Source organism: Electrona antarctica, assembly GCF_951216825.1.
Source record: "Electrona antarctica genome assembly, chromosome: 23".
Taxonomy (NCBI): domain Eukaryota; kingdom Metazoa; phylum Chordata; class Actinopteri; order Myctophiformes; family Myctophidae; genus Electrona; species Electrona antarctica.
The window spans coordinates 14,927,086-14,952,537 of record NC_136804.1 but is presented as its reverse complement, the minus strand read 5'-3'; the positions used below and the strand labels follow the sequence as shown (position 1 = coordinate 14,952,537).

The following is a 25,452-nucleotide window of genomic DNA, read 5'->3' as shown; positions in this document are numbered from 1 at the left end:
TTCGAGAAGCCCTCATTCGTAACGTAATGGCCAATGCCGTTGTGCAAAATGCAGAGCAATTTGTGCAGCCAGTGAGGAGCAGCAACCAGTGAGGACTGACAGACGGACACATCTAAAATTACAGGAAGATAGTCCATATCATTGCCTTTTGCAATGTGAATATCTTCCACGTTCATATCAAGATAACAAAACGATAACAAAAAGGGGGGCACGGTGGCACAGTCAGTAGTGCCGTCGCCTCACAGCTAGAAGGTCCTGGGTTCGACTCCCACTGGGGCGTGTTCTCTCCTCCACGTCAGTGCCCATAACCGAGACGGGGTTGGCGAAAAGGCCCTTCTGTGTAGAGTTTGCATGTTCTCCCCGTGTCCCCTGGGGTAGGTACCCTCACAAAAAACATGCAGTAATCCTGGTCTCTAAACTGCCTCCCCCTGGTCAGTCGGGGCGCCTGATGGAGGGGAAAGGAACTGGTTGAAATAACGTGTTCCTTCCACGCGCTACGTCCAATCAGGGAAACTCCCCCCTGTCAGGTGCAAAGAAGCGGCTTGGACGCTCATGCATTGAAGGAAGCATGAGGTCAGTCTGTTGCTCTCCCCAGGTTGGCGGAGGGTGTGTATAGCCTGGGTGAAAAATGGGTTGCAAAATCATGAAAAAAAAAAAAAAAAGATAACGATAACGATATTATCGGATGCCAAATGTGGCACGCTGTTTTGGTCACAAATTAATCCCACCCTTTTTGACAGTTTACGCTAAATTGGATTGGAAGTATACGTATATACAGTATAGACAACATACTGCATGTACAGACTACAGAGACTGACACACCAGGACAGGAATCATCTGTTGGTCTGGTCCTAGAACACCCCTGACAGATGACCAGAGATGGTGCCAGCACAGGCTGGCGTGTTGCCATGTCTGCAACTTTGGGCTTCTTTTTCTGTGCAGTTGCTTGTTAATATATTGGTAGTTGTGGGTTTTTGGGCCTTGTTTAAAATTGTAGTTGCTTATTAGGCTTATTTGGGTGAAATATTTTGTTATTTACCATTTGCTCAAATATTTCCAGGTCATGGACCCCCAAATTAATTTGTATTTGTCCCTAACCCCCCAGTCTGAAAATGTTTTGTGGCCAAATATTCCACATTTTATTTTGCGTTATAAGCTCGCAGATATGCTATTTTCAAATAGCCTATAGTCGCTTCTATTGGGCTTGTTTCCTAGACCTGTAGTTGCTTATTTCTCTTACAGAATCTGGCAACACAGACTGTGACTCTGCAGTATGAGTAAGTAGGCCGTTATTTTACGAAAAACAAAAACGAACAAAAAAATACCAAAAGTTTGAATATGGAGATAGGAGCTTTCTGTCCAACAGTGACGATATGCTCACTACTACTATGTTTTCGGAAGCGCTTATTGTCGCCCATATATAGCTAGGTGTAGCCTAGCCACAGTAGCCATGGTGACGGCTGTTTCCATATTGTCGCCCATAGCTAGGTGTAGCTGCGACATTCTAAATCCTACACGGGTTGTGCTTATAACCACGCCCCGCTTCTGTGGCCAAAGCGGAAGTGCCTCTCGCCTACAACAACTGCGGAGTGCGGACTAGACCTAAATATATTACTCTATGGCATGAACTAGACCGCAACAGAGGCCCGCCATCTCATGCGAACTTGAGCCATGTGAGACACCACCAAGCGAGCTAAAGCGTGCAAGCGTTGCAAAGTTTGCTTAGCCGACTCAGGGCCGTTCGAGTTGCTACCCGATAGGCAGAGAATGGTATATAATGTTCTGGCGAGAGCGTTTGCCCCGACTGCCAATCAAAGTGGCTACTGGCCAATCACAGCGCGTCCTTGCACAACCCATGCAGGCTTTCGAAGGACACTGTGTAGCCTAGCCACGGTAGCCATGGTGACGGCAGTTTCCTGCCACCTGTGGAGAGTGACAAGAGGACAGTCCTCCAGAGCGCTGAGTGTGACTGCATGCAGAGCTCCACTCTGGAGCAAAGGAACCTGTGTGTGTGTGTGTGTGTGTGTGTGTGTGTGTGTGTGTGTGTGTGTGTGTGTGTGTGTGTGTGTGTGTGTGTGTGTGCTAACACGCTGCTGGTGGCTTCATAGAATGACAGGTCTTCATCACACATTTAAGACCTGAGGACATTCTACAGTCTTCCAAATCAGTTTTCTGAAAAACCTGTTATACCTGTATATATATATATATATATATATATATATATATATATATATATAATATATACGCACCTTGTATATCTTCTTATTTTTTAATAGCCAACGTACAAAATATGGTTAAAGTGGTTAAAATCGAAAATGACACAGATGCTTTCCTGGTTTTAACGGGTAAACGTAAGAGAGATACTGTAGATAGCGCGTGTGCGCCTGCGTGCGTGTGTGCACGTGCATGCGTTCGGTCACCTTAGCCGTTTTGTTAGCTGAGCTGGTGGCAAACAGGAGTCCATCTGGAGACACGTGACAGGCCAGGACGGCTCCTTGATGTCCTGGAGCTTCTCTCCACTCTCTATGTCCCACACCTGATATGAGAGAGAGAGAGAGAGAGAGAGAGAGATGGACAAGCCAGTGAGTGAGTGACTGACTGTGGTGTAAACTGTAAAGTAACTTAGTACATATACTCAAGTAAAAGTATTTCCAATTTCAATAGGCCTACTTTTAATTCTACTCCAGGGTAGGTACCCTCACAAAAAACATGCAGTAATCCTGGTCTCTAAACTGCCTCCCCCTGGCCAGCCGGGGTGCCTGATGGAGGGGAATGGAACTGGTCGGAATAACGTGTTCCTTCTACGTGCTACGTCCGGCTGGGGAAACTCCCCCCTGTCAGGTGAAAAGAAGCAGCTTGGACTACTCATGCATAGAAGGAAGCATGAGGTCAGTCCGCTGCCCCCCCAGGTTGGCAGAGGAAGTGTAGCGCCCAGGATTACATTAGATAATTGACACTGGGTAAAAAAAATGGGTTGCAAAATCGTGGGATAAAAATGAAAGAAAAAAAAATCTACTCCACTACATCTGAGTATATTGTAAATGTACTCTTTAGTTGCTAGTTTCTTTTTAGATACTGTAGATTTGAATTACTAAACATACATTAACCACTATATTATTCGGCAGTGAGCGAGCCAGGTGTGTGTGTGTGTGTGTGTGTGTGTGTGTGTGTGTGTGTGTGTGTGTGTGTGAGAGAGTGTGTGTATGGTACATTGGCAGTGTCGTCGAACGACCAGGACAGCAGTCGCGTGTCAGTGGGTGTGCCAGTGGTCGTGTCAGTGGGCGTACCAGTGGGCGTGCCAGCAGGTGGGCCAGAGGGCGTGTCAGCAGGTGGGCCAGTGGGCGTGTCAGTTGGTGTGTCAGTGGGCGTGGCAGAGCAGAGAGAAACGCCCGACCTGCTCCGTGCAACACCGTGCACTCTCCAGTTGTCCACCTTCACACCTACAGGGGGCAGCAGACACGCACAACACAGACATGGTCCACTTAGAAGCAGTCGATAACTGACCTGACGACACCTCTGAACAAAATGTCCTCCTTTCCTCTCCTCTTCTCGTTTCCTACATGAATCCTCAGTGGGAGGAACATGCAAGGAAAAGATGCAAGTGCAGGAAATTAATGAGTATTCGATTTAAGGACCCGAGACGTCCCTTTAGCAGAAGGTGGACCTCATTTTGAGAACCACTTACCTAGAGTATGGAATAGAGCATCGCAGCACCGCCCCCTTTCATGACGACGACAGGCCCAGGAAATAATTCCCCATGCATTTTTCCCGTAGACATTTCAAAAAGTATTTATTTAAAGATCTGTAAGCCTCGAACATAGCCAACTCGGGTCGTGACAAATCATGACAACAAATAACAAATAATTAGAAAGAAGAAAAAAAGGGCAGGGTACAACACTTTTTGTTGTTTTTCTTTGTAATTATTTGTTCGGCCCAAAATATTGTGTTTGTTGTCATTCTATAGAAACCATTTGAATAGAAACACCCCACCCCACCCCTGTAAAACTAAATATCTACTACTTTGTGAGTCAGAACAAAGACTTTTAAAAAATGGCTTAACTTTTTAAAGAAAATTAAGTTGTGCGAGGTGGTGAGAAGTTTTTAACATAGTCACGAAAATGCTTTTCAGCATAAAAAAAAGGAAAAGTAAAGTAAGGTCTACAAGCTCAAAATGCACCGCTTTGCGCCGCATTTGCAGATCTGCTACTTTTGATGTTTGTGTGTGACGCTGTAGTACTGTATGCATGGGGTAAATTTAACAAAGCAATTCATGATGGCAGATCATGACACAGGGAAAGACTATTACAGAACAGGCCAATGTTGTGATTATTATTATCTATTTATTTTTTACTACTTGCGCAAATGTGCTGACCTCATCACATTTGTGATGATGGCTATGGGCGTTTTTAGCCCAAGGAGTGACATATTTTAGTATGTAATGGGAGAATAAACCATATTCTCCATAACAGGGATGTTCAGCATTGCAGTCTTTTTCAAAAACCATACATAAAGTACATGCTTGCGTTCCTGATCAAATCCCTGCTGCAGTGCATACTCAGCATTATGTTATGAATGGATCTGGGCTGGGTGATAATGGTAAAGGCACCGGCCACAAGGATTTAAAGGCATTGCATTGGCCTTTAAATCCATCTTCTGCATGTATGGATCAAAGCTCTGGGATTTAGAACACACTGTGCAAGGCGGTAAAAGCAGGCGAGCAAATCAGTTCAGCCGATGCGACAGAAGGGCAGGACTAACCCTCACAATCACAGGAGGATGTAACAGTTAATTGAACTAATCCATTTAAATCAAAATGTGAAAAATAATACATTTTAACCCATTAAGACCCAAGGCCGATTCTACAAATCCCTTCTAAATCAGTATCACTAAATGAGTCACTTTCAAGATTTTTCAAAAATGTTCAAAAATACTAGATGTACGACTCGAGCTAACACAAGGCACGAACTGATGTCATGTCAGATTATATCTCCTATTTTTGAACAGCCAACCAAAGCAAAAATCTAAAATGACACGAATGCTTTTCAGGGTTGTAATGGGTTCGATTTCCATGTTGATTTGTTTATATATATATAATGTAAACAAATAAAATAATCGAAAGTAATTGCTAAGAAGAAGACAATCGACTGTCGCAGACCTAATGGCATGCATGTGCGCACTCGCCAACGTACTGCATCTCTCCTGAATAGTGCAACGTCAGCACTCCAAAAGGTCAACATACATCACAGGATAAGCGTTTAACCAGGCCAAACGCTTTACATTCTCTCCGCGTCTGCTGCTGCTACACCCCCCCCCCCCCCCCCCCCCTCAAAATGCAACCATTTCCATGCGAGCACTTGTCAAACAGAATGCTTCTGAATGGCTCGTGAATAAACATGTGGATGGTTCATGAATAGTGTTGCGGTGGAAAGGCAGAGCCTGCAAGTGTTGCCGTGTACAGGCCTGTCAATGAGAGGAGAGGATAGGGGAGGAACATGGGAGGGCAGGGGGTGATGGTGGAGGGCTTTGAGGAGGAGCGATGGAGTGGAACTGACCCAACAGGCCAACCAGGGACGTGCAGAGAATGTTAGAGGCAGACAGGCAGTGGATGAAATTCCATAAAATAGGGCACTTTTGGCAAAAAAAATGAAATATACAAAGATGTCGGATCTACAGCTCACAACGCTGTTGAGAGCTTGTAGATCAGCTATTTCGGGTTGCGACGCCATACTCTTTAGCAGAGGACAAATGCTTGCAACGCAAAATTCTGCGTTCAAGTTCAGGAGTGTACGGAAAAAGGCAATCCTCCTGAATGCTGCCTTTGGGTATGTAAAGGAAATGGAGGCATTTTGCATTTCTCTCACCATAGTAAATGCTGCATTCATGGTCTGGAAAGAGTCCAATCTTTGGGCAGATTCAATGAAATAAATGTTTTACCCACTTCCAGTTGATATAGCCCAAATCTGAGTGCAGAATTGCAGTCGACGTTGAAGCCTATACTCACTGCTGAGATATAAAACGTACAAAGACTAAAAGCTAACATCAAACTAACAGTAAGGGCTACTTCTTCGGTGCTAGTCTCATGTAGCCAGACGATCAGCGGTCTCAGACTAGTGAAACGTCTGCATGACATCTGAATTCAATGTAGGGGCTAAAACTGGCACCAGTGGAATCAATGAAAAGCCTTTAGGGTCATCCTTCATATTGGTAGCGTGACATTATTGTTTTTTAAAGCAGTGGGGGTAGGTTTGTCAGCAGCCGTATCTAGTCAATATATTATAATTAGGTTTTCTGCAGGACTACTTCGGTTCAAACAGTTCTGGAATTACCTGTACTTTCCCTTTCTATATAGAGAGCAATAAAGAGACATAGAGAGAAAGCGTTAAGTACAGCTGCTGATGAGCACATCAAGGACACAAAATACAGTAGAATGAAGAAGCTGTGCATGTGAGTTTGGACAGCCTTTAGAGAGATGAGGATGTGACGGTAGCAGTTCTGTTTGAAGGCTAGAAGTAACTGGCAAAGATGCAGAACAAAACTGCTTTGATGCTCAACACATATTGTCCGTAAGAAAAACGTGATTGAACGTTCACATGTCTCTGTAGGTATCCCCACTCAGACGAGAGTCTGAGCCTGGATATTAAAATTGGATGGTTAAATTCAGTGAAAGTTTCAATCAAGTCAATATTCTGAAACTTTGGCAATAAAGAAGGTGCTGAATAAATGAGTTCTTTAATTATAGACTGAAATCGTTTCACTAATTCAACACTGGTGGGGAATACAAAGCTTAATTACCATCGTTAAAATGGAGCACATCGATATCAATCATGATTATAATTCTAAATAGTAAACAAAAACCTTCCGTTTTCCTCACTAAGCTTTTGATAGATCTGCCCCATGGTAATTAAAATTACTTTGACTGAACTCGCCTAATGACTGGAGAGCCCTGCAAACATCAAATAATTCAGAGTAGAACAACAAATAAATAAATAATAAAGTGCATGCTGGGATTTGATTAACGACTTGCATGAATGGAGGAATAAATTCATAATCAGAAATGGTAAAGCTGAACCATTTAAAGTGGCAACCGCTAACTTTGTTTTTGTTAACAAAGCGTTATGTTGATGAGTAGAGTAGGCCTATGTGAAAAAGGAATAGATAGTTCCAGTCCTTGATTGTGATTGGCTGAGTTATGTTATTTTCTGTCCATGCACCTGCATACTGGCCTGGCGTAGCCATACTAATATATCACTGCGGGATATTTGTCTGGTTCCCCATCAGTGTTTAGATTTTTTCCAAGGGGCGGTTACAAAAAGATTCAAATGGACTCTATTGGTTAGACCTACAACCAACCAATCAGAGCAGCGCAGCCCCCTATGTGACACACATACTGGACCCTGGTTAATTATAGGCTAGTATCCCCGTCCTATATTTGCATACTGGGCCCTGGCTGGTCCAACACAAGACTCAATCTGCCTGGAGCTGCAATATGCATTGCAAAGGCAGATTGAAGGGTGGCTACGCGAGGCTACATGCATACAGCAAGTACTGCATGGCAACGTGAAGTCACCAGGCAATAAAACATATATTTACATCTCTGCGGAGACACGTCAAGTGTAGGCTACAGTATATGCGCTATAAGCCAGTGGGCATCGACAACCAGCAGTGGTGTAAAGTAACTAAGTAAATTGACTTAATATCTCAAAATTGTACTCAAGTACAGTACTTATTTTGTACTTTACTTGAGTATTTCCAATATCCAATAGGCCTACTTTCTTTACTACTCCTCAATGAGGATTATGAAAACTATTCGTCCCTGTTCTGCATAATGAGTACTTTCTACTTTTGGTACTTTAAGTACATTTTTATGCCAATACTTTTGTACTTTTACTCAATTACATTTTGAATTCCAGACTTTTGCTTGTATTTTCATTGGAAACCAGCAGTATTTGTGGAGCGAGATGCAATTCTCTCAAAGCCTGGGAGAGCAGAGCGCTCTGGAAACGCTATGCGTCTGGCTCAAGGATTTGTTGACGGTGTGGAGAACAACGTACGCCCAAGGACAAATGAAAAATAACTATAAATGTATTATTAATAAATAATAGGTGAGAGAATGTTCTAGACTAAGCATTGATTTGACAAATAAACTGAAGGGAAGATGAATCTGAATGTACTTAATTGTCAGGTAAAGTGGGTGGTTAATAAATGTTTTGCAAGCTGCATAATTTTTTTGTTCTAGGTTTTTGACCTCTCCATCTCCTCTTTGTGTAGTGCATACACACACATCTATAGAGAAACACACACACAGAGCTCGACTAAATAAAAGGTTAGCATGCCAGACATGCACCAGGGAGAGTCAATGACAGAACACGTGTGGACATTTCTGTATTTGTATAATTGTATCAGCCACAGAGCAGAATATCAAAATATTGCACTCAGTAGGAGCACCAGGGGAGCACCCGCAACGCCTTGTGAAGGGCTCCCCCTGCTGTTAGCTGGGAGGAATAACAGCTGCGTTTCAGAGCGAGTTATGTTTGAGATAGAGAGAGACGTGTTCAATGAGTTTGAGTATAGACCTACTAGCACTACAATAATCATCAAATCACATCCAACTGCCGTTTAATGGAGGAATCACACATCCTACTTTAGCAGAATTTAGCTCATATTAAACATGTACGTGCTGTGCATTTTTATGAAACCAAATAATTGCAGATTGAAAGAGCATAATTCAAGCTTTCCTTGCAGCTGCAATGATGGCGAGTAATGCAATTTAATACAAGCACTCAAGCAGATCGGACTTTTCTGTTTGGATGAATCTGCTATAGCCGTCAGGGCTGCGGTTTAACTTGCAACTATATTCAACCCATTATTTAAAAAGAAATCTAGTGAACATTGCAAATTGCGGCTACAAACGACTGTACATTAAAAAAAACACTGACACCTGTAAACAAACGTAATACGGATGTAGCCTAAAAAGGATTTTTGAAAGTAGGCCTACTTATCCTTGGATCAAATATCAGTTGTATATTATCAAGTCTGACTTTTACTTTTGTATGATACTGCAGATAGGCCTACCTATGATACATTTGCAAATGTCAACATCGATAAAATACTATGCTATCATGTTTGATATACTGATTTTGATCCAAGGATTCGACGCTGCACAACTCTTCAAACATATTGTCAAACAATTAACTGAGGATAACAGGAAGAATATAAAAGTTAACTTAATTGCGTTGGTAGGTGCTAACTTGCTCCCTTTGTTACGACCACTCGACCATACAGGTAGTATTCCAGGAGGACTGATTGACAACACGAGTGCTGCCGGAGTGCAGCAGCACACAGCAGGTGCAATGAATCAACGTAGTTACCAATCTATTGGGACCTACCTAGCCTGGCTAATAAACCAGACTAATATCACACAACACTTTAATCCGCCGGCAGGCAATTTTTTTTTGCCAACGGCTGATTCGGTCTGGCTTATTAGCCAGGCTATATATGGCTCTGGGACCTACCCTCTGGGAAGAAGAGGTAAGCCAGGACAACTAATGAAAAACAGTTTTTTCCGGAGCGCAGTGAGTAGAGGCTGGCTCATAAATGAACTGCGCCCCCTGCCAATCCCCCCGTATTTCATCGATCTTTATAATAGTCAGGGAATATTATCAGTATTACCAGTCAAATCTGGGAATACATTTCTTACCAAGAATTTTCTTCACCAATGGGTTTGTAAAGGTGTCTACTAACATATCCCACATTGGTTTATATTCAACCACCCTTGGGGAATTTTTGACAGCTGCTGAAAGTCGGGGTACCATCAACAGCCAGTAGGCTATGGCAAAATGTTCTAAATTTCATTGTGCTTTAAATAGCATGTGACGTGTCAAACTAGGGGGTTTTAATCATTCTGAATCCATTCCAAGCATTTGTTTTGCACAAAAAACAATCCTTGGGCTAAAAACGGCCATAGACACTTGCCCAAATGTGCCCAAATGTGCTGTGATGACGTCTATGGCCTTTTTAAGCCCAAGGAGTGTTTTTCGTGCAAAACTAATGCTTGGAATGGATCCAGAATCATGAAAAAACCCTAATTTGACCCCTAGTTTGGCCATAGACCCCCTAGTTTGGCCATAGCTTAGTGTTTTTCGTGCAAAACTAATGCTTGGAATGGATTCAGAATAATGAAAACCCCCTAGTTTGACACATCACATGCTACTTAAAGCATAATGAAATTTAGAACATTTTGCCTTATAATGGTTGTATGGTACCCCAACTTTCAGCAGCTGTCAAAAATTCCCCTAGGGTGGTTGAATATAAACCAGTGTGGGATATGTTAGTAGACACCTTTACAAACACATTGGTGAAGAAAAGTCTTGGTAAGAAACTTATTCCCAGGTTTTATTAATATCCCCTGACTATAATGTAAGTAGGCCTACATGGGGAAAATGACAAAGATTATGATTTAGTCAAAAATAACTACAATCTGAGAATCCCATCTGCAATAAGAGTCTGTCTTGAGACTTAAGTCAACTAAGACTAGTCACTATAGACTAAGACTAAACAATTTCAGATGACTAAAATAGGACTAAACTGTTACTCAATCAGAATTTGTGTCAAAATGAATAGGCTACTGCACTGTTAAGGACAAAAATGTACTGTAAGTTCCAACAACTGACCAAAATATAGGATTTATATGTTTTTGGGTGGACTGACAATGAAAGTCTATAGCCTATAGGACTTGGGTCTGTCTATAGGCCTAAGTGTAATCCATGAACTAACATACGAGGAGGCCCGCCCAAAAACATTGCGAAGACAGTGGCAAACCTACGGTACATTATTCCTCACGAGGAATGGCAGTCGATGCCTCCACGGATACAACTGCTCTGCTGAAAAAATGCAAGTGTAAACCAGGGTGGCAGTGGCTCAGGGATGGAGTGGCCAGTAGAGCAGCCGGATGGGAACCGTGAGGTTCCCTGTTCGATCCCGGGGCTCCCCCAGAGTTAGTGGGTGAATGTAATGCACATCTATGTGAAGTGGCTTGGATAAAAGCGCTATATAAATAAATGGACCATTTACCATTGACAAGTAATGAAGTCAGACAGAAGGGCATTGGAGAGAAGATGCAGGGGTGGATTGACCGAGGACCATGCATAGAATATAGTATGGGAGATTCATCCAAAATGATACGAACACGGAACTTTGCAGCCCGGCCAAGCTTATCAGCATCTTAATGTATGTGTATCATTGTTTTATGAAACAAACTCTGAATATAAGAACTGGAACACTACAGTGACTTTCATTGAACTGAACTGGCTGACCAAAATACAATTTAGGCATTTAGCACATCGTCTCAATTGGGTGGAAATCTCATATGTACAGGAATCAAATTCAAAAGTAGCAGATCCGGGGCACGATGGCACAGTCGGTAGTGCTGTCGCCTCACAGGTAGAAGGTCCTGGGTTCGATTCCCGCTGTGGGCGTGTTCTCTCCTCCGCGTCATCAGTGACCATACCCGAGGTGGGTTGGCAAAAGGGTCTTTCTGTGTGGAGTTTGCATGTTCTCCCCATGTCCCTCTAGGGTAGGTAGGTACCCTCACAAAAAACATGCAGTTTCCTGAAACTACCTCCCCCCTGTCAGGTGAAAAGAAGCAGCTTGGACTCCTCATGCATAGAAGGAAGCATGATTTCAGTCTGCTGCCCCCCCCCCCCCCCCAGCTTGGCAGAGGAAGTGTAGCGCCCAGGATTACATTAGATAATTGACACTGGGTGGAAAATAGAAGATCCTAAAGCTCAAATCTGGATCTGTTACTTTTGATGGTTTTGTGAGACGCTGTAGTATGATAGGGGCGTTGATTTACGGAAAAACACAACGTTAGAACGAATATGGAGATAGATATATATATATATTTTAGGACAGGGTTAAAAAAAAGTTTAAATGGATTATTAGTCAGCTTGTGCCATATGTTTTATATTATTATTATTATTATTATTATTATATATTTATAATTTAATCGGATAATTAGGTTTTGCCCCGGCAGTATGGGTTAGCACCTCCGTGAGGAGGAAGCCCAAAAACCTTCGGTGAGGCCTTTAGGAGGGCCATTCGAGCTGCAAGTGGAGCCTGCAGTACTACCGTTGCCCAGCGGTGGAGCCTGCAGAACCATTGCAAGAATCCACCACTCCTGAATGAAGTGTCTGGTGCTGGGAGTCTGGTGCAACGCACAGGTCCTAGCTGTACTCCTGGTGAGAGCAGGAGTGGACCTGGTGAGACGTAGGAGGGGCCCGGACAGGAGTCAACCCACAGAGTCTAGTCCCTCCACATGCCAGAATAGTACCTCTCAGTCCTGGCATAGTAGTTCCGGAGTGGTTCCAACGGATTGTGTAGCCCTGGTCTTTCCCTAGTAGGTCTGATCGAGGGTAGCTACTGGGACGTAAGTCGGGACTTAATCACCCCGGCTGGGTCACCCGAGTGAGGGGTATGATGTTCGCGAGACCCGAAACCCTGATGACCTTGGGATACATCACTGAGGATACGTCCCAGTTGCATCCATGCAATGTATTTTCGTTTCGTTCTGCCCATTCAACCCGGAAGAATATATTCGGCTACAAACATGGCACAGGCTGACTACTGTAAATAAGCGATTTAAACAGTTTTTTGTCTTACAAATACTTCCTGGTAAAACCTCAAACATCTGTAGGTGTCTGGGACTACCTTTTCCTTTAGCATACAATGTTGCAAAAAAGGTGATCTTCACTGCATTTGGACGGATCATACCTCTGCCGGAGGAGAGCTTTGCGGGACCTCTACTCTGAGCTAATAGCGGAGAGGTTCCAAACAGGGCTAATGTTTACCTTGCTTACTGTAAATCACTCTGGATTAAGAGCGTCTGCTAAAATGCCTACGTGCATTTTAAATTGTGTTCGCTGTACTAAGTGAGCAGGGCCGGTTGTGGAGCTGTGACAGGGCTCTTCAGACAGTCTTCATAACACGCTTGGAAGCACATCCTTTTTTCCTGGAGAATACAAAACGGTGAAGTTGAAAGGAAGTAATATATGCACAGCAGACATATTGGAAAGAAACTGGGCCTTCCTTACTTCCTGGGAGTTAGCGATGACGATGAGGAAGGCTCTGTTCCATTCTGGTCAAACAGAGTCAGTGTTAATGATACTAATGAAGGTTCTGTTCCATTCTGGTCAAACAGAGTCAGGGTGCTGATATTGTGCATGTTGGCTCACTGGAAACACTGCTATACCAGTGGGTCTCAAAGTGTGGTCCAGGCCAGGGACCCTCATGGTGTGTAACTCTGTACAAAATGGAACCAACTGGACCCTCACAAGTATGTCAATTTGTGAGAACCATTGTACACTAAATGGAACAGAGCCTTCAATAGTATCATTGGTAACACCTGTGAAGGAGGCCCAATTTCTTTACAATATGGCTGCTGTGCAACAGCCTGTAATCACATGTGGTGTGACATACACAGAGTTATATGGGTGTACTGACCTCTTTGAGTTCCTCTGCACAGCGCCGCAGCGCCCCCCTCAGGTCATGTCCCATCGTGGTTACATCCAACAGAGCAGACCATCTGCCATGCTTGAAGGTGACGGGCATGGAGATGACCACGCCCCCTGGGAGGTCGTTGTGACCTGCAGAACCAATGGTACTTGACTTGTCATTTCCTCCAGTCAGTCATTTGCAGTGGTGTTTTTACTTGGGTAAAAGTATCAATACTGCCATGTAGAAATACCCTGTTACAAGTAAAAGTCCTGAATTCAAAATGTACTTGAGTAAAAGTATTGGCATCGAAATATACTTAAAGTACCCAAAGTAAAAATACTCATTGTGCAGAATGTCCCATTTCAAGTTTTCAAATGTCTAAAATATTTTTAAAATAGCAGATCTACAAGCTCACAATGCGTTGCATCTTATACTTATTTTATTTTACTTTAACATGAGTTTCTATTTTTTTTGTTGAGTGGTGCTAGCCACTCCTATTCCGCACACACACACAGAGGCCATGCAGGGAGGAGGGCGGTACAGTACAGTACAGTACAGTACAGTACAGTACAGTACAGTACAGTACAGTACAGTACAGTCCAGTCTCCTGTAAGCCATTAGGGTTTTTTACCTCACCGTGCACAACAACTAGCTGTCAACGCTCCCGTGGAAAGAACTAGCATATTATGAATGAATACAGTATGTAGGCCTATACATATTCTGTTGTGCATGCAAAATCAAATGAAAATCAAATGTAGTACCCGGACACAGTACTCCCAAAGACAGGAGCTGGTCATGGTTGGAGGAGGTTCCTCTCCAAGCCTTCAGAACATGGAGGATGCCATGTGTGGCTGACATGGAGCCACTTCTGTGACCGCTGCAGGTCACGGATGATGTTCGCTGACGACCAACCAAGGCTGATAAGTCAGTGTTCAGCCATTCCCTGGGCGGTGGAACCAAACAGGAAGGTGTTTACATAAATAGTTTTACACAGTTTTTATTAGACAAATGCAGAGATGATATGAAAAACCGTACCTCCCTGCCAGGGGTCATCACCTTGTGGTGGACATTTTTGTAAAAAGAATAATTATATGTTTTGCCACCGACATACAAAATGTGTGGACGATAATATTACCAGTAACACATAAAGAGCTAACCCTGAATGACCATAACAGGTCTGTAACTCTGAGAGTGTACAAATGCTCTGGGCCCTATTTTGCGTGTCTTAAGTACCAGGTCTTATGACTTAACTTATAAAGACCTGGATGCATGGTCAATGCCGTTTGTGTTTGGCCACTCAAAACAGCCAAATAGCATTGGCCATGCCTCATAGGGCCCTCTGAGTTATGGAGGTCCTTGTGTACCAGAGTGGCTCTAACCTTTTGTGTTTTGCTTCTGTAAACGAACGCCCTACTTGGAAAAGTAGCAGATCCGCAAGGTCTAAGTTCAAGTCGTGTTGAGCTTGTAGATCTGCTACTTTTGCTACCTTTGAATTTGAATCGTGAAAAGTAACTGTTTTGGACATATGAGGTTTCCACCCGACAGAGGGAATAAAGGGAATGTGATATAAAAAATAAAAAGAAATGTAATTTCTTTTTTTTCTTTTTTTTTCTGAGCTCAATTGCACACAAAAAACAGAACTTTTAACATTCAGTAGAATGTATGTGATCTGGGGTTTTCTGCCTCAAACAAGTGTTGTTCCTGCTGTTTGTGATGTCACAGCCTGCAAATCCCGTATATGTCAATGGGATTTGCCAGCAGATGGAACTGTTTTCACTGTTTTCATTGCAGCTCAAAAGGCTTCCAAACCCCAGAGAAAACTCCAGACCACAGAAAATCCACTGAATGTTCAAAGTTCAGGTTTTTTGGGTGTAATGGAGTTCATAAAACCTAAAAGAAAAACGAAAACAATAAATACATGAAAATGAATGTCATGAAACCTTTAATATTTCACTTTCAAAACAAATTGTGTAATTTTATCGTCTACTCATGCAGGCTTTTGTGAACACCCCAGACAGTTTTGTCTTGATTCCGTATTGATATTTGATATTGAATTCATCTATTTATATATTGATTAACACATCTAGAAGTGTTGTCTCCCACCTGTCATGCAGCACATCTAGAACTGCTCTGGAGAAGAATGCTGGCCCTTTGATCGCCCCGTCATAGTTGAAAACCCTCGCCCTCTGCAGGTCAATGTAGGAACTGCCGCTGATGTTCCCCCATACCATGACATCTGAAACATCTGGGTTGTAAACAAAGAAAGAAAAATATCACACTTGTGTGAAGTGAAGGGCGCTTCTGGGGGTGCATGAATAAGACAAACAGTAAAAGTCCATAGACTTGGCTGTCACATGGCGTCATTCAGGATCTGAACGCCTTTTGGTGTCAAGCATTATTATACTTTAGCTGTTGAAAAATAGCAGATCTACAAGCTGCCGCACTACGAGCTTGTAGGATACGCTAAACATAAAAGACAAACATAAAAACCATCTACCTGACGTCCTGACGTTGAGCTTCTTAGCGACGTGCGCCCTGGCCTCATTCTCTAGCTGCGTTGCCACAGCGACGAAGCGACAGCTGTCGATGGAAGGGGCGTGGTCCAGGAGCAGGGAGCACTTCAGGTTGATGAAGGTGTCACCTGTAGGGGGCGGAAGAGACCATCAAACTAATCCATTTAATTTATATATATATATATATATACACACACACACATCATCATATGTGACCAGATTTGATTTCATTCCGACCAATCACCGCTCCCCTGAAGCATAGGGGAGCGGTGGGGAGGACGGAGGGTGGGATCAGTGGACGGTGACATCACTGCCCACAGGTAAATCAGAGCACTTTTTGAGGCTAAATATTCAGAAAACCCCAGACCTTTAAAAGTTTTACATTTTCTTCTTGATCATTCGATTAACTGAAGGTAACAATAGTAACGATCAAGGACAAACTAAACTCCATGCTGGCAAATCCCTCCCACCCCTTTTATGTCATGTTGCAGGATAGGGTGAGCGCCTTCCCCCCGAGAATGCACACGGAGCGGTATAGACGCTCTTTCATGCCAACTCCCCAATGTTTGCTTATGGTCCCTCAGTGGTTCTGGTCTAGTGTGTTCATGTCCACTTGTGTTTATTGTTTTTCTGTCTGTCCTGCTTGATTTATGTGTCACTGTGCTGTTGTGGCGCTTCAACTTAATTAATGAATTAATAAAGTATATCTCATCTCATAACTAGTAGCTCTTTACCTGCTACCAGCACCATCACCTCCCGGTGAGCCCTCTCGTCCATGAGGCGTCCGTACGCTTCGTAGCGCGCCGAGACCCTTCTCAAATCCTGCTTCTTCTTCTTGGTTTCCTGCTCGTCCTCTTCTTCGTTCTGTACGTCGCCCTCTTCAGGCCAGTGGTCGTCCAACAGTATGACCAGGTCTGCGTCATGGAACGCCCGCTCTAAGTCAACGTTAACGCTTACCTGGAACAGATACTTTTAAGTACACTATTTCACATGGACGTACACAGATATACTTTAAGTACACTATTTCACATGGACATACACAGATATACTTTAAGTACACTATTTTACCTGTACATAAACAGATACTTTAAGTAGCCTACCCTATTTTAGCTGTACATAAACAAACCAGTAAGAAGCCTAAGGGCGTGCACGCATCCGCCTCGTTGACGGCAGACTGCTGGGTGAGTGCTGGCGCTTTGGTATGGGGGGGTCAGATCAACATGGAATTAATTCTGTACTGGCCATATAAGGAGCATGTCTTGAGTGTACAGGGTTTGATGAGGTCAGATCAACATATGGAATGTCAAAACAGGTCAGCTCCATATATGGAGCTGACCTGTTGAGAACTCTAGTTTTTGCCGGCTGCCGGGCACGGTTGCAGTAATAACTTTGGGGCAGGCCCGTCTTGAGTTTGAATGGACAGGTATCAAAAGGGAGACATCGAAGAGGAAGGATGGATGGGGAAGGGATCAACATATGGAATATCCATATATGCAGATCTATAGGGTTTGAGGTCAGAGTTGCTGGACAATATTGATGACAACTACAGGGCAGCGCTCTGTGGTTTCGTCTATATAGTCTACTTGCCAGCCTCGACATTTCTAACATTAAAAACTTTAGGGTACTCAAAATGTCCGGGTTCAAAATGAGGCTCTATGGGCTGTCAAGTAGACTAATTGCGACAGCAGGTCACATTTACTATGACATCAGGGACCTCCATCCCTGATGATGTCACGTGATGTCACGAGACCTGGGCACCATATAAACCATGTATGGGTATGTATGGGTATTTTTAGTGACGGACAAAAATGTACGATTTCATAGTAAATGCGACGTGCTGTCGCAATAAGTTTGAGAACCACTGCTCTATGCAGATAGTACAGGGGGCACAAAAATTAGCCAAGGCGATCCAATTTTCTCTGCGTGCCCATTTGGATCTGCACAGAGAAGCGGCCCCTCCTCCCCACCCGGTCTGAGTATTAAGTGTTATTTAGCACCAACATTAGGACAAATCCAACAGCGAAAGTAGCCAATCTACATGCTGAAACACGGCCCTGTGTCACTGTGTCATGATTATTGTGACAAAACGTATTCCGATTAACGATATCGCAATAATCAAACTATGCTTAAAACTTTAAATGGCACTTTTGTTAACCACTTGAACCCCCAGCAGGATCCCTATTCTGGGGGAATGGTTGCCATAAATAGCCGAACTACAAGCTCACAACGTGTTGCAACGCAATACACTTGTGAGCTTGTACAGTAGATCTGCTATTTTTGCTGAATCGATTTGTGTAGAGTGAAATAAGAGCGTACCAAATGTGCTCTTTACAGGTCAGTTTGATCAAGTATAGAGGGTTTCAGTGGCACTGAATTAGCAGCACATCAAAAGCGAATTTCGTCCGATACATTTTAATTTCCGCAATTCGATTATTGTTGTTATTGAGTGTTTTTTTTTTTATCACATTAAACGATAACAACGATTTGTATATTTGATTTGATATTGTATATTTGTACATTCCACATAATATTAGTAAAATTCATAAAAGGTGCTGGATCAAGAAGAACCCCTGTACCTGATGCAGTAAAGGTAGGGCCAAGTCCTGTATCTCCATCCTGAGGCCATGCAGAGCCTCCTCCTCAGCCTCCAGGTCCAACAGGTGGAGGCTGATGGAGGTGGAGACCTGGGGGAACAGCTCACAGGAGAGCAGGTGGGGGAGCAGGCTTTGGGAGGTCGGGTTCAGAGCTCTGATAGAAGACAAGGCCATACGTTAGTAGCCATACGTAGTTCCACATGGTGGAAGATAAGCTGAACTTCTTCATAGTCAGTGTGTGTCAACATTAAGTAGGCATTAGTAGTAGGCATTAGTTCCACATGATGGAAGATAAGATGAACTCATACTCAGTGTTTCATATCAACATTAACAATTAACATTGATTATGACACCACATGGAAATTAAATATTTCCAACATATTTTGATTGTCCATACACTTTTATTTATTATATAGTTTTTCTTCTTTAAAAAATAAAAACATAATCTAGATGTAATGATCATTCGACTTCCATAAAGTAACTACAGTATAGTAACTAAAGTTTTCAAATAAATGTAGTGGAGTCAAATTAGAATATTTGGATCCGAGATGTAGTGAAGTAGAAGTAAAAATAGTGTAATACCTCAAAAGTATTTAGTTACTTTCCACAACTGGTCAAGGACCCCTAGATTGATGAAGTATATGACCACCCAGGGACCACCATAAGAGAATATTTGTGCTGTTAAAACTTTTCAGGTATTTCAAAGTTTATCTAAAATAGCTTTTGTGCTTGTAGATCAGCTATCTTCCATACAGTCTAAGTAAGTAAGTCTGGGGACCCCCTGGAACCCCCTCAAGGACGACTCCTGGGGGTTCCCTAGAACCCCCTTCAAGGACTTCGGGAGGTCCCGGGACTCCATGTTGAGAACCGATAGGGGTATATCGTTGCTGTCGGGCATAAACCTCTTATGTCCATGTTTTAACTTTTTGTGTTTAAGAATTGTGTTTCAAGCTTGTAGATCTGCTACTTTTGATGCTTTTGAATTCAATTTAAATCCTCAAAACTAACAGTTTTGGACATATGAGGTCAGTGGCGTGCACAGATAGACACTAGGGGGTGCTAGTGCCCCTTACACTGTACAGTATGTGGACCATGTTGACATTGATCAATTCTTGATAAAAAAATATTATTTAGGCCCCAAAATCTATAAATCTCACACTATTAAGACAACCGGCCGGTTCCACGCGCTGCACAAGGTGCCCTTTTTTCACTTGAGCACCTGCCCCTCTAAATGTCCCCCACTGTATGAGGTTTCCACCCGACAGAAATGCTAGATGTTTGGAGCTCACTCCCACCCAGCGATCCAGATGTGAAGAGGTTGGATGAGGCTGGCGCGACGCTCCTCTTCCTCCGTCAGCTTCATCTTGGTCTCCAGATTCTCCGCCGCTATCTTCAGCATCACGTCTGTGGGCATGTCCAACGTGACGCTGTAGTACTCCTGTTGACCCATTATAAAACTATCTTCAGTCCAATGTGACGCTGTAGTATTTCTGTTAAAAGACTGCAGCTTCAAAGTAGATAAATCTTAGATTGTGTCATTTCAGAACTGTGTTCCAGAAATAAATAATTAACCCGGAGATTCTGTCAGGTATGAATGTGACTCAAGAGCAGCTGTCTGCTATTTACAACTGGACCTATAAGACAAGTCTTCTAGCTTGCCAAAATAAATTACCCCATACAGTTTCTTCCTGTAAATATACTTTTATTGCTCCTACCATTGATGATTTAATGTATATTATTGCATGTCTTGGTGAATTGAATACACAGGCCCATTAAAACCGGGACAGCATCTATGTCATTTTAGATTTTAGCGTTGGCTATACAAAAATAGCAGATGTACTGTGAGCTCACTGTAGCGAGCTTGTACATCTGCTTTTGAACATGTTTTTTTTAAATTGAAAGAACTACTGGTTTGGAAGGCATTTGTAGAATCGGGTCTCGGGTCTTAAATGGTTAATAAAGTAGACAATCAATCAATGCTAACCTGACAATGCTCCAGGAAGTCATTGAACCCTCCCAGGTACATGGCTTTGCCTCCACGCTGGACCAGTTCCCTCCACACCAAAGGAGACTGCTGGTGACTCCACCCATTGGCTCTGCATGTTGCCTCCAGCCATTCCTGTTGTTATACAGGTCAGAGGTCATACTTCTCAGTCATTCTCATAGAGCAGTGGTTTTCAACACTTTTCATACTTTCATACTTTTTACATCACCATTACATCACCTAATCAACATGAGTTAGACTTTAATATATCAGCTTCACACTTCAACATTTGGTGTCCAAAATGCGGAAGTGCTAACGAACACGGATATACAATATGCACGGGCAAAAAACACCTGCATGTAGTTCCAGCTTTGGCAAGTAGAGTTTGGCCAGCCACTCTGGGGGCTTGGTCATTCTGTTATACAGGTCAATGGTCATGCTGATCAGTCACATTAAGTACAGCAGTGGTTTCCCAAACCATGGGTCGGTACTAGAGATACAAATTTCAAAGACATTACATGAATCAAGGGGGTAAATAAAATAGTGAGAACAGCTGATCCACAAGCTCCCAGCATTGGAAGCTTGTAGATCTGCTATTTTCAGTTTCACGTTTGGGTCCTGGGAGCATTCATTATTGTCATTGTCCTATTTTTGTGGGACGTGCAAGTAAAACATATTGTTGTGAAAGGTTTACCATGAGGCTGAATGGAGATGTTGTGAATGGTTTACCTGCCATGCATGAGGATGAATGGAGATGTTGTGACTGGTGAAGTGAGGCAGAGCTCTGTGCAGTAGATCTGCTAGATGTTCTGCTTTGGCGTAATAAGGACAATCTGCTCTACCTGCAAAACATTGCATCAAACTTTACTTACTCAGCACAGTGGTTCCAAAACTGGCCGGTCCCTAATTATATTGTGGGCTCCCCAGAGGATTATCTTAATGTGCAACATTTGTGCAACTTTTCTCGCTCAACAGTAAATGAATGAATAGTTTATTTTGTTGATTTACACAACATGGTCAAGTACTTCAGTTTAGTTTACATGAGGTGACACCAAAAGCTGAAGCCGAAGCTTATCATGCCTATACCCTTTTTGAAGAGTAACTTAATTAGTTACAGACAAAACAAAAACAAAACAGAGAAAAAAGAAAACACATTTTCAGAACTTAATTTGACAAAATGAAAATGACAATAATCAGATGATTTTAGCTTGAACCAAACGAGGAATACAGAAATTATGCAATCATACATACACCCAAGAATATAATTTCCTGTAAAGTACATACATAGACATGTATGTAGGCTACCTAAAATACATTTACAGGTAGGTGACGGAATTTCAGCCATTCAGGAGCCATTTATCAGCATATTTTTACCAGCTGCTGGAAGCAGGCTGGGCTATTTTCTATCGTGTTGGTAGTGGCAACTTATCATTTCATTGGCTTCTGTAGTCACCTATCTTTCTGATTGGCTAGCCGACCTCTCAGCCAATGGGATAGTATTGCAGCCAGCAAGTTAGGCAACCAGACACTTTTAGCGTCTAGCCCTTAGAGTATATATTAATACTGAGACGGCACCCGGAGGAAACCCTGAGGCGAAATGGACATTGTGGCCGAATTTGGTATTGCAGCGCTGGCCCAAACACATGAATGCGCTGGTCCGTTGACTATCATTGAGCACGTTCATGATGACACGTGAACGCTGTTTCATACGTGAACGCGTGCAATGATAGTCAACGGCAGCGCGTTCATGTGTTTTGCTCACAACGTGTTGCGGAGGCGACACGTTCTGAGCTTGCAGATCAGCATGGCTCCTCGTTGCAAAATAAACAGTGTAGAGCCCAAGTCCCTGTACTTGGGTGCTACTGGACTGGTTGCCAAGGAAGTTCAGACATGTGCTCCAGAAACTGATATCCAAATGTTCACCGAGTTTATATATATATATATATATATATATATATATATTATTATATATATATAATTATATATATATTATTATATATATATTATTATTATTATTATTATTATTTATTCTGCTCAAAGTCCTATACTCTTAATTGCATACAAATGAACATAAATAAACCGTCGACGCACACAGGATACAGGTCATCAGAACACAGTCTAAAAACTGTTTGCCTCTGCCACTGGCAACAGCTGCACCTCAGGGACGGGATTAAATACCCTCCCTGTAACAACATGGCAACCTGAACTTGAAAATGAAATACTTAAACAATATGGTGGCTCAAATGGCTCTTACAAACAGTAAGGGCTGATTCATACTGTGTGTGTGTGTGTGTGTGTGTGTGTGTGTGTGTGTGTGTGTGTGTGTGTGTGTGTGTGTGTGTGTGTGTGTGTGTGTGTGTGTGTGTGTGTGTGTGTGTGTGTGCGCGCGCGTGCGCGCGCGCGCGTTTATAGAAGATGTTGGCGATTCTAGTGAGGAGATGGGAAATATAAAAACCTATAATATGTTACCTCAATTAAGGAATATAGTAACAGACACATGGCCAACAACGCTTGCATGCATCTAGCCTACTAAAGATTTCTAAAGAGATTTATAGTTTCAACTGGACAGGGCTACGTGGATGAGTGAACACACATCACAGCGCACACCACGGTAGAGACAGATTACATCAATTTGGTGTTGGACTCAGGTTTAGGCCTACTATGCTTTTAGCAGGACTTTTGGCTTCGTGCAGTAGGCCTACGTGCTTTAATTTGTTTCCACACACACACACAAATACACATAGACACAGATATTTACATTTCATAGCACAATTTTGCAGATATAATAAGGCAGCTGGTAATTAATTGATCATTCATCAATTCTTGTTTGTGTGCAGTTCCAATTCTGTCTGCTCATTTCTTTGTATCATCACTTAACAATTCTACTTCTTTAATATGTATCCTGACTGCGTTCTATATCCTGATTGACCTGAAAATGCCTTTTCTGTTTAATAAAAAGCTGGAGAAACATGGAGACTGACTTAGCTGTTACTGAATAAACACTCTATAGCCTACTACTCTATAGCAATGAGTTTAGCCTACCATGAGAACATAGCTTTTTAACACTTATTTCAACCAAAGCAATTCAATCACTTACCCTAATAAAAGTGGTGATGTATGCGTTTAATTGTCTTACCAGCAAGCACAAACCTGGCCATGTCTCTCTGGATCGCGTCCGTCCGTTGCTAGGAAACAGTTGGTGTTGGTGTTGCGTTTAATTGTGTCCGATGAGGAAAGAAGCACTGTCGAGAAGATAATGAAGTATGTGTTTTCACTTTCAAATGTTCAATGTTCATTTTGTTGACTATAGGCTACCTACTATTGATATTTAGTCGACTAAGGCTAAACTAAGAATAAACGACTCCGGACTACTAAATAGGAGTAAAACTACATGGTGTGTTCAAAAGACTAAGACAGAGTCAGAATTTGCTGTCAAAATGTTAATGTTACACTGGTGTTTGCACACAGCTCACCCTGAGAGCAAAAGTCTTCTTTGTGGCATTGTCAACCCGATCTGAATCATCATTCAACATTAAATTAGGCAACAGGGGAATAAAAGTTCCCATTACCTAAGATAATACTTCTGAAACTCTTGACCAAAAACTGACCAACAGACCAAAAGTCTGGACACTCCCACATCATGTGTATGTAGGCCTATATATTCCCAGTTTGTTAATAGTAAAACTATTATACTAACTGCGAAATGGTGTGCTGTCAAAATGAACACTACACTGTTGACGCTTGTCCAGTAGAGAGCACTGTTGCACAAAACATGTCTCGGCGTGCATTTCATCCCTGCATGTGCGTGCGCGCGCGCGTGTGAGTGTGCGTTCATGTCTGTCTTTCTGTTAAGAGAGAGAGAGAGAGAGAGAGAGAGAGAGGGATCCCCTGCTCTACAGCCTTCCTAGAAATTTACTTGAGTAAAAGTAAAATAATTTGTCTTGGAAACGTAGGCCTACTCGAGTAAGAAGAGTAATATTAAAAATGATTCCAATAACATTTGCGTAATAGACTCACTACTTGTCTAATTGAGTCCTACACTTTTATCTTTGCCATGGTGGCTGTTGGGATGCTTAAATGCCCTTAAAGACGTCACTGCATTAGTAAATAAAAACGTCTGGGTTTTCGAGGCTACTGCATTAGAGACCATCAGAGCTAAAGAGATACCCACACTGACTCCAGGTAAGATTTGGGCTGTGCCTGTGTGTGTTTTGCTAGGTTGTTATGTTAGGCGGCAAGCAACGCCTTTTTCTTGGACTTCAGTTGTAGAATAACTTGTCTTCTTCTGCTATTATCCACAGTAAAACTATACTTCAAATGATCCGCAATGGTAGTGAACATTTCGAAACAGGTCAACTGTGATCAGGGCCGTGCAGATCATAGATGATGATTGAGGGGACACCCGGGGCAGGTGGTTTCGTGCGCTGATTTTTGGGTTGGTCTTTTAGTGGAGTTCCCTCGTGCCAGAAATGTAGTAGGCCCTTATGTTATGTAGGCCTACTATATTAGCATAGCATATCAATAAGACATCCCTTATTAAGAGCTACATTAGATGTCTTATTGATATGCTAATGTCTGTCTGTCTGTCTAGTGTCGGATTGATTGAAATTTGTATTCAGTTTGGGTAGGCCTACAGTTCAACGAAGGTAGGCTACAGGTCAAAACAAAATCTGCTAAAGAGGATAAAACCAGAACAAGACTTGTTTACATATAAGGGTCCTCCATTTTCAATTCCCCAGAGTGAATCTAATCTATCTAGAGTAGACCATTCTATCTGTCAAACAGACCCTTACAGTTCTGCTAAAATCCACAGGTCTGCTACTGCCAAAGGACTTACAACAGAGGGCTTCTGCAAGGTTGGTAGTATCAA

At 42.6% G+C, this 25,452-nt stretch overlaps 1 protein-coding gene across 1 annotated transcript; it reads right to left on the bottom strand.

Moving 5' to 3' along the window:
• Positions 1-1,831: 1,831 nt before the first annotated feature.
• Positions 1,832-23,778, bottom strand: mdh1b (malate dehydrogenase 1B, NAD (soluble); the record flags this gene model as incomplete). The annotated part of the gene is made up of 14 exons (XM_079494221.1): positions 23,719-23,778; positions 21,312-21,424; positions 20,583-20,717; positions 19,894-20,036; positions 18,581-18,752; positions 16,739-16,961; positions 15,989-16,132; positions 15,595-15,736; positions 14,253-14,434; positions 13,498-13,640; positions 5,457-5,460; positions 3,211-3,440; positions 2,455-2,536; positions 1,832-1,923 (listed from the first exon to the last, which is right to left on the bottom strand). Exons 1-14 carry the CDS (start codon positions 23,738-23,740, stop codon positions 1,832-1,834), a joined length of 1,827 nt encoding a protein of 608 aa, XP_079350347.1. The 5' UTR covers positions 23,741-23,778.
• Positions 23,779-25,452: the final 1,674 nt, after the last annotated feature.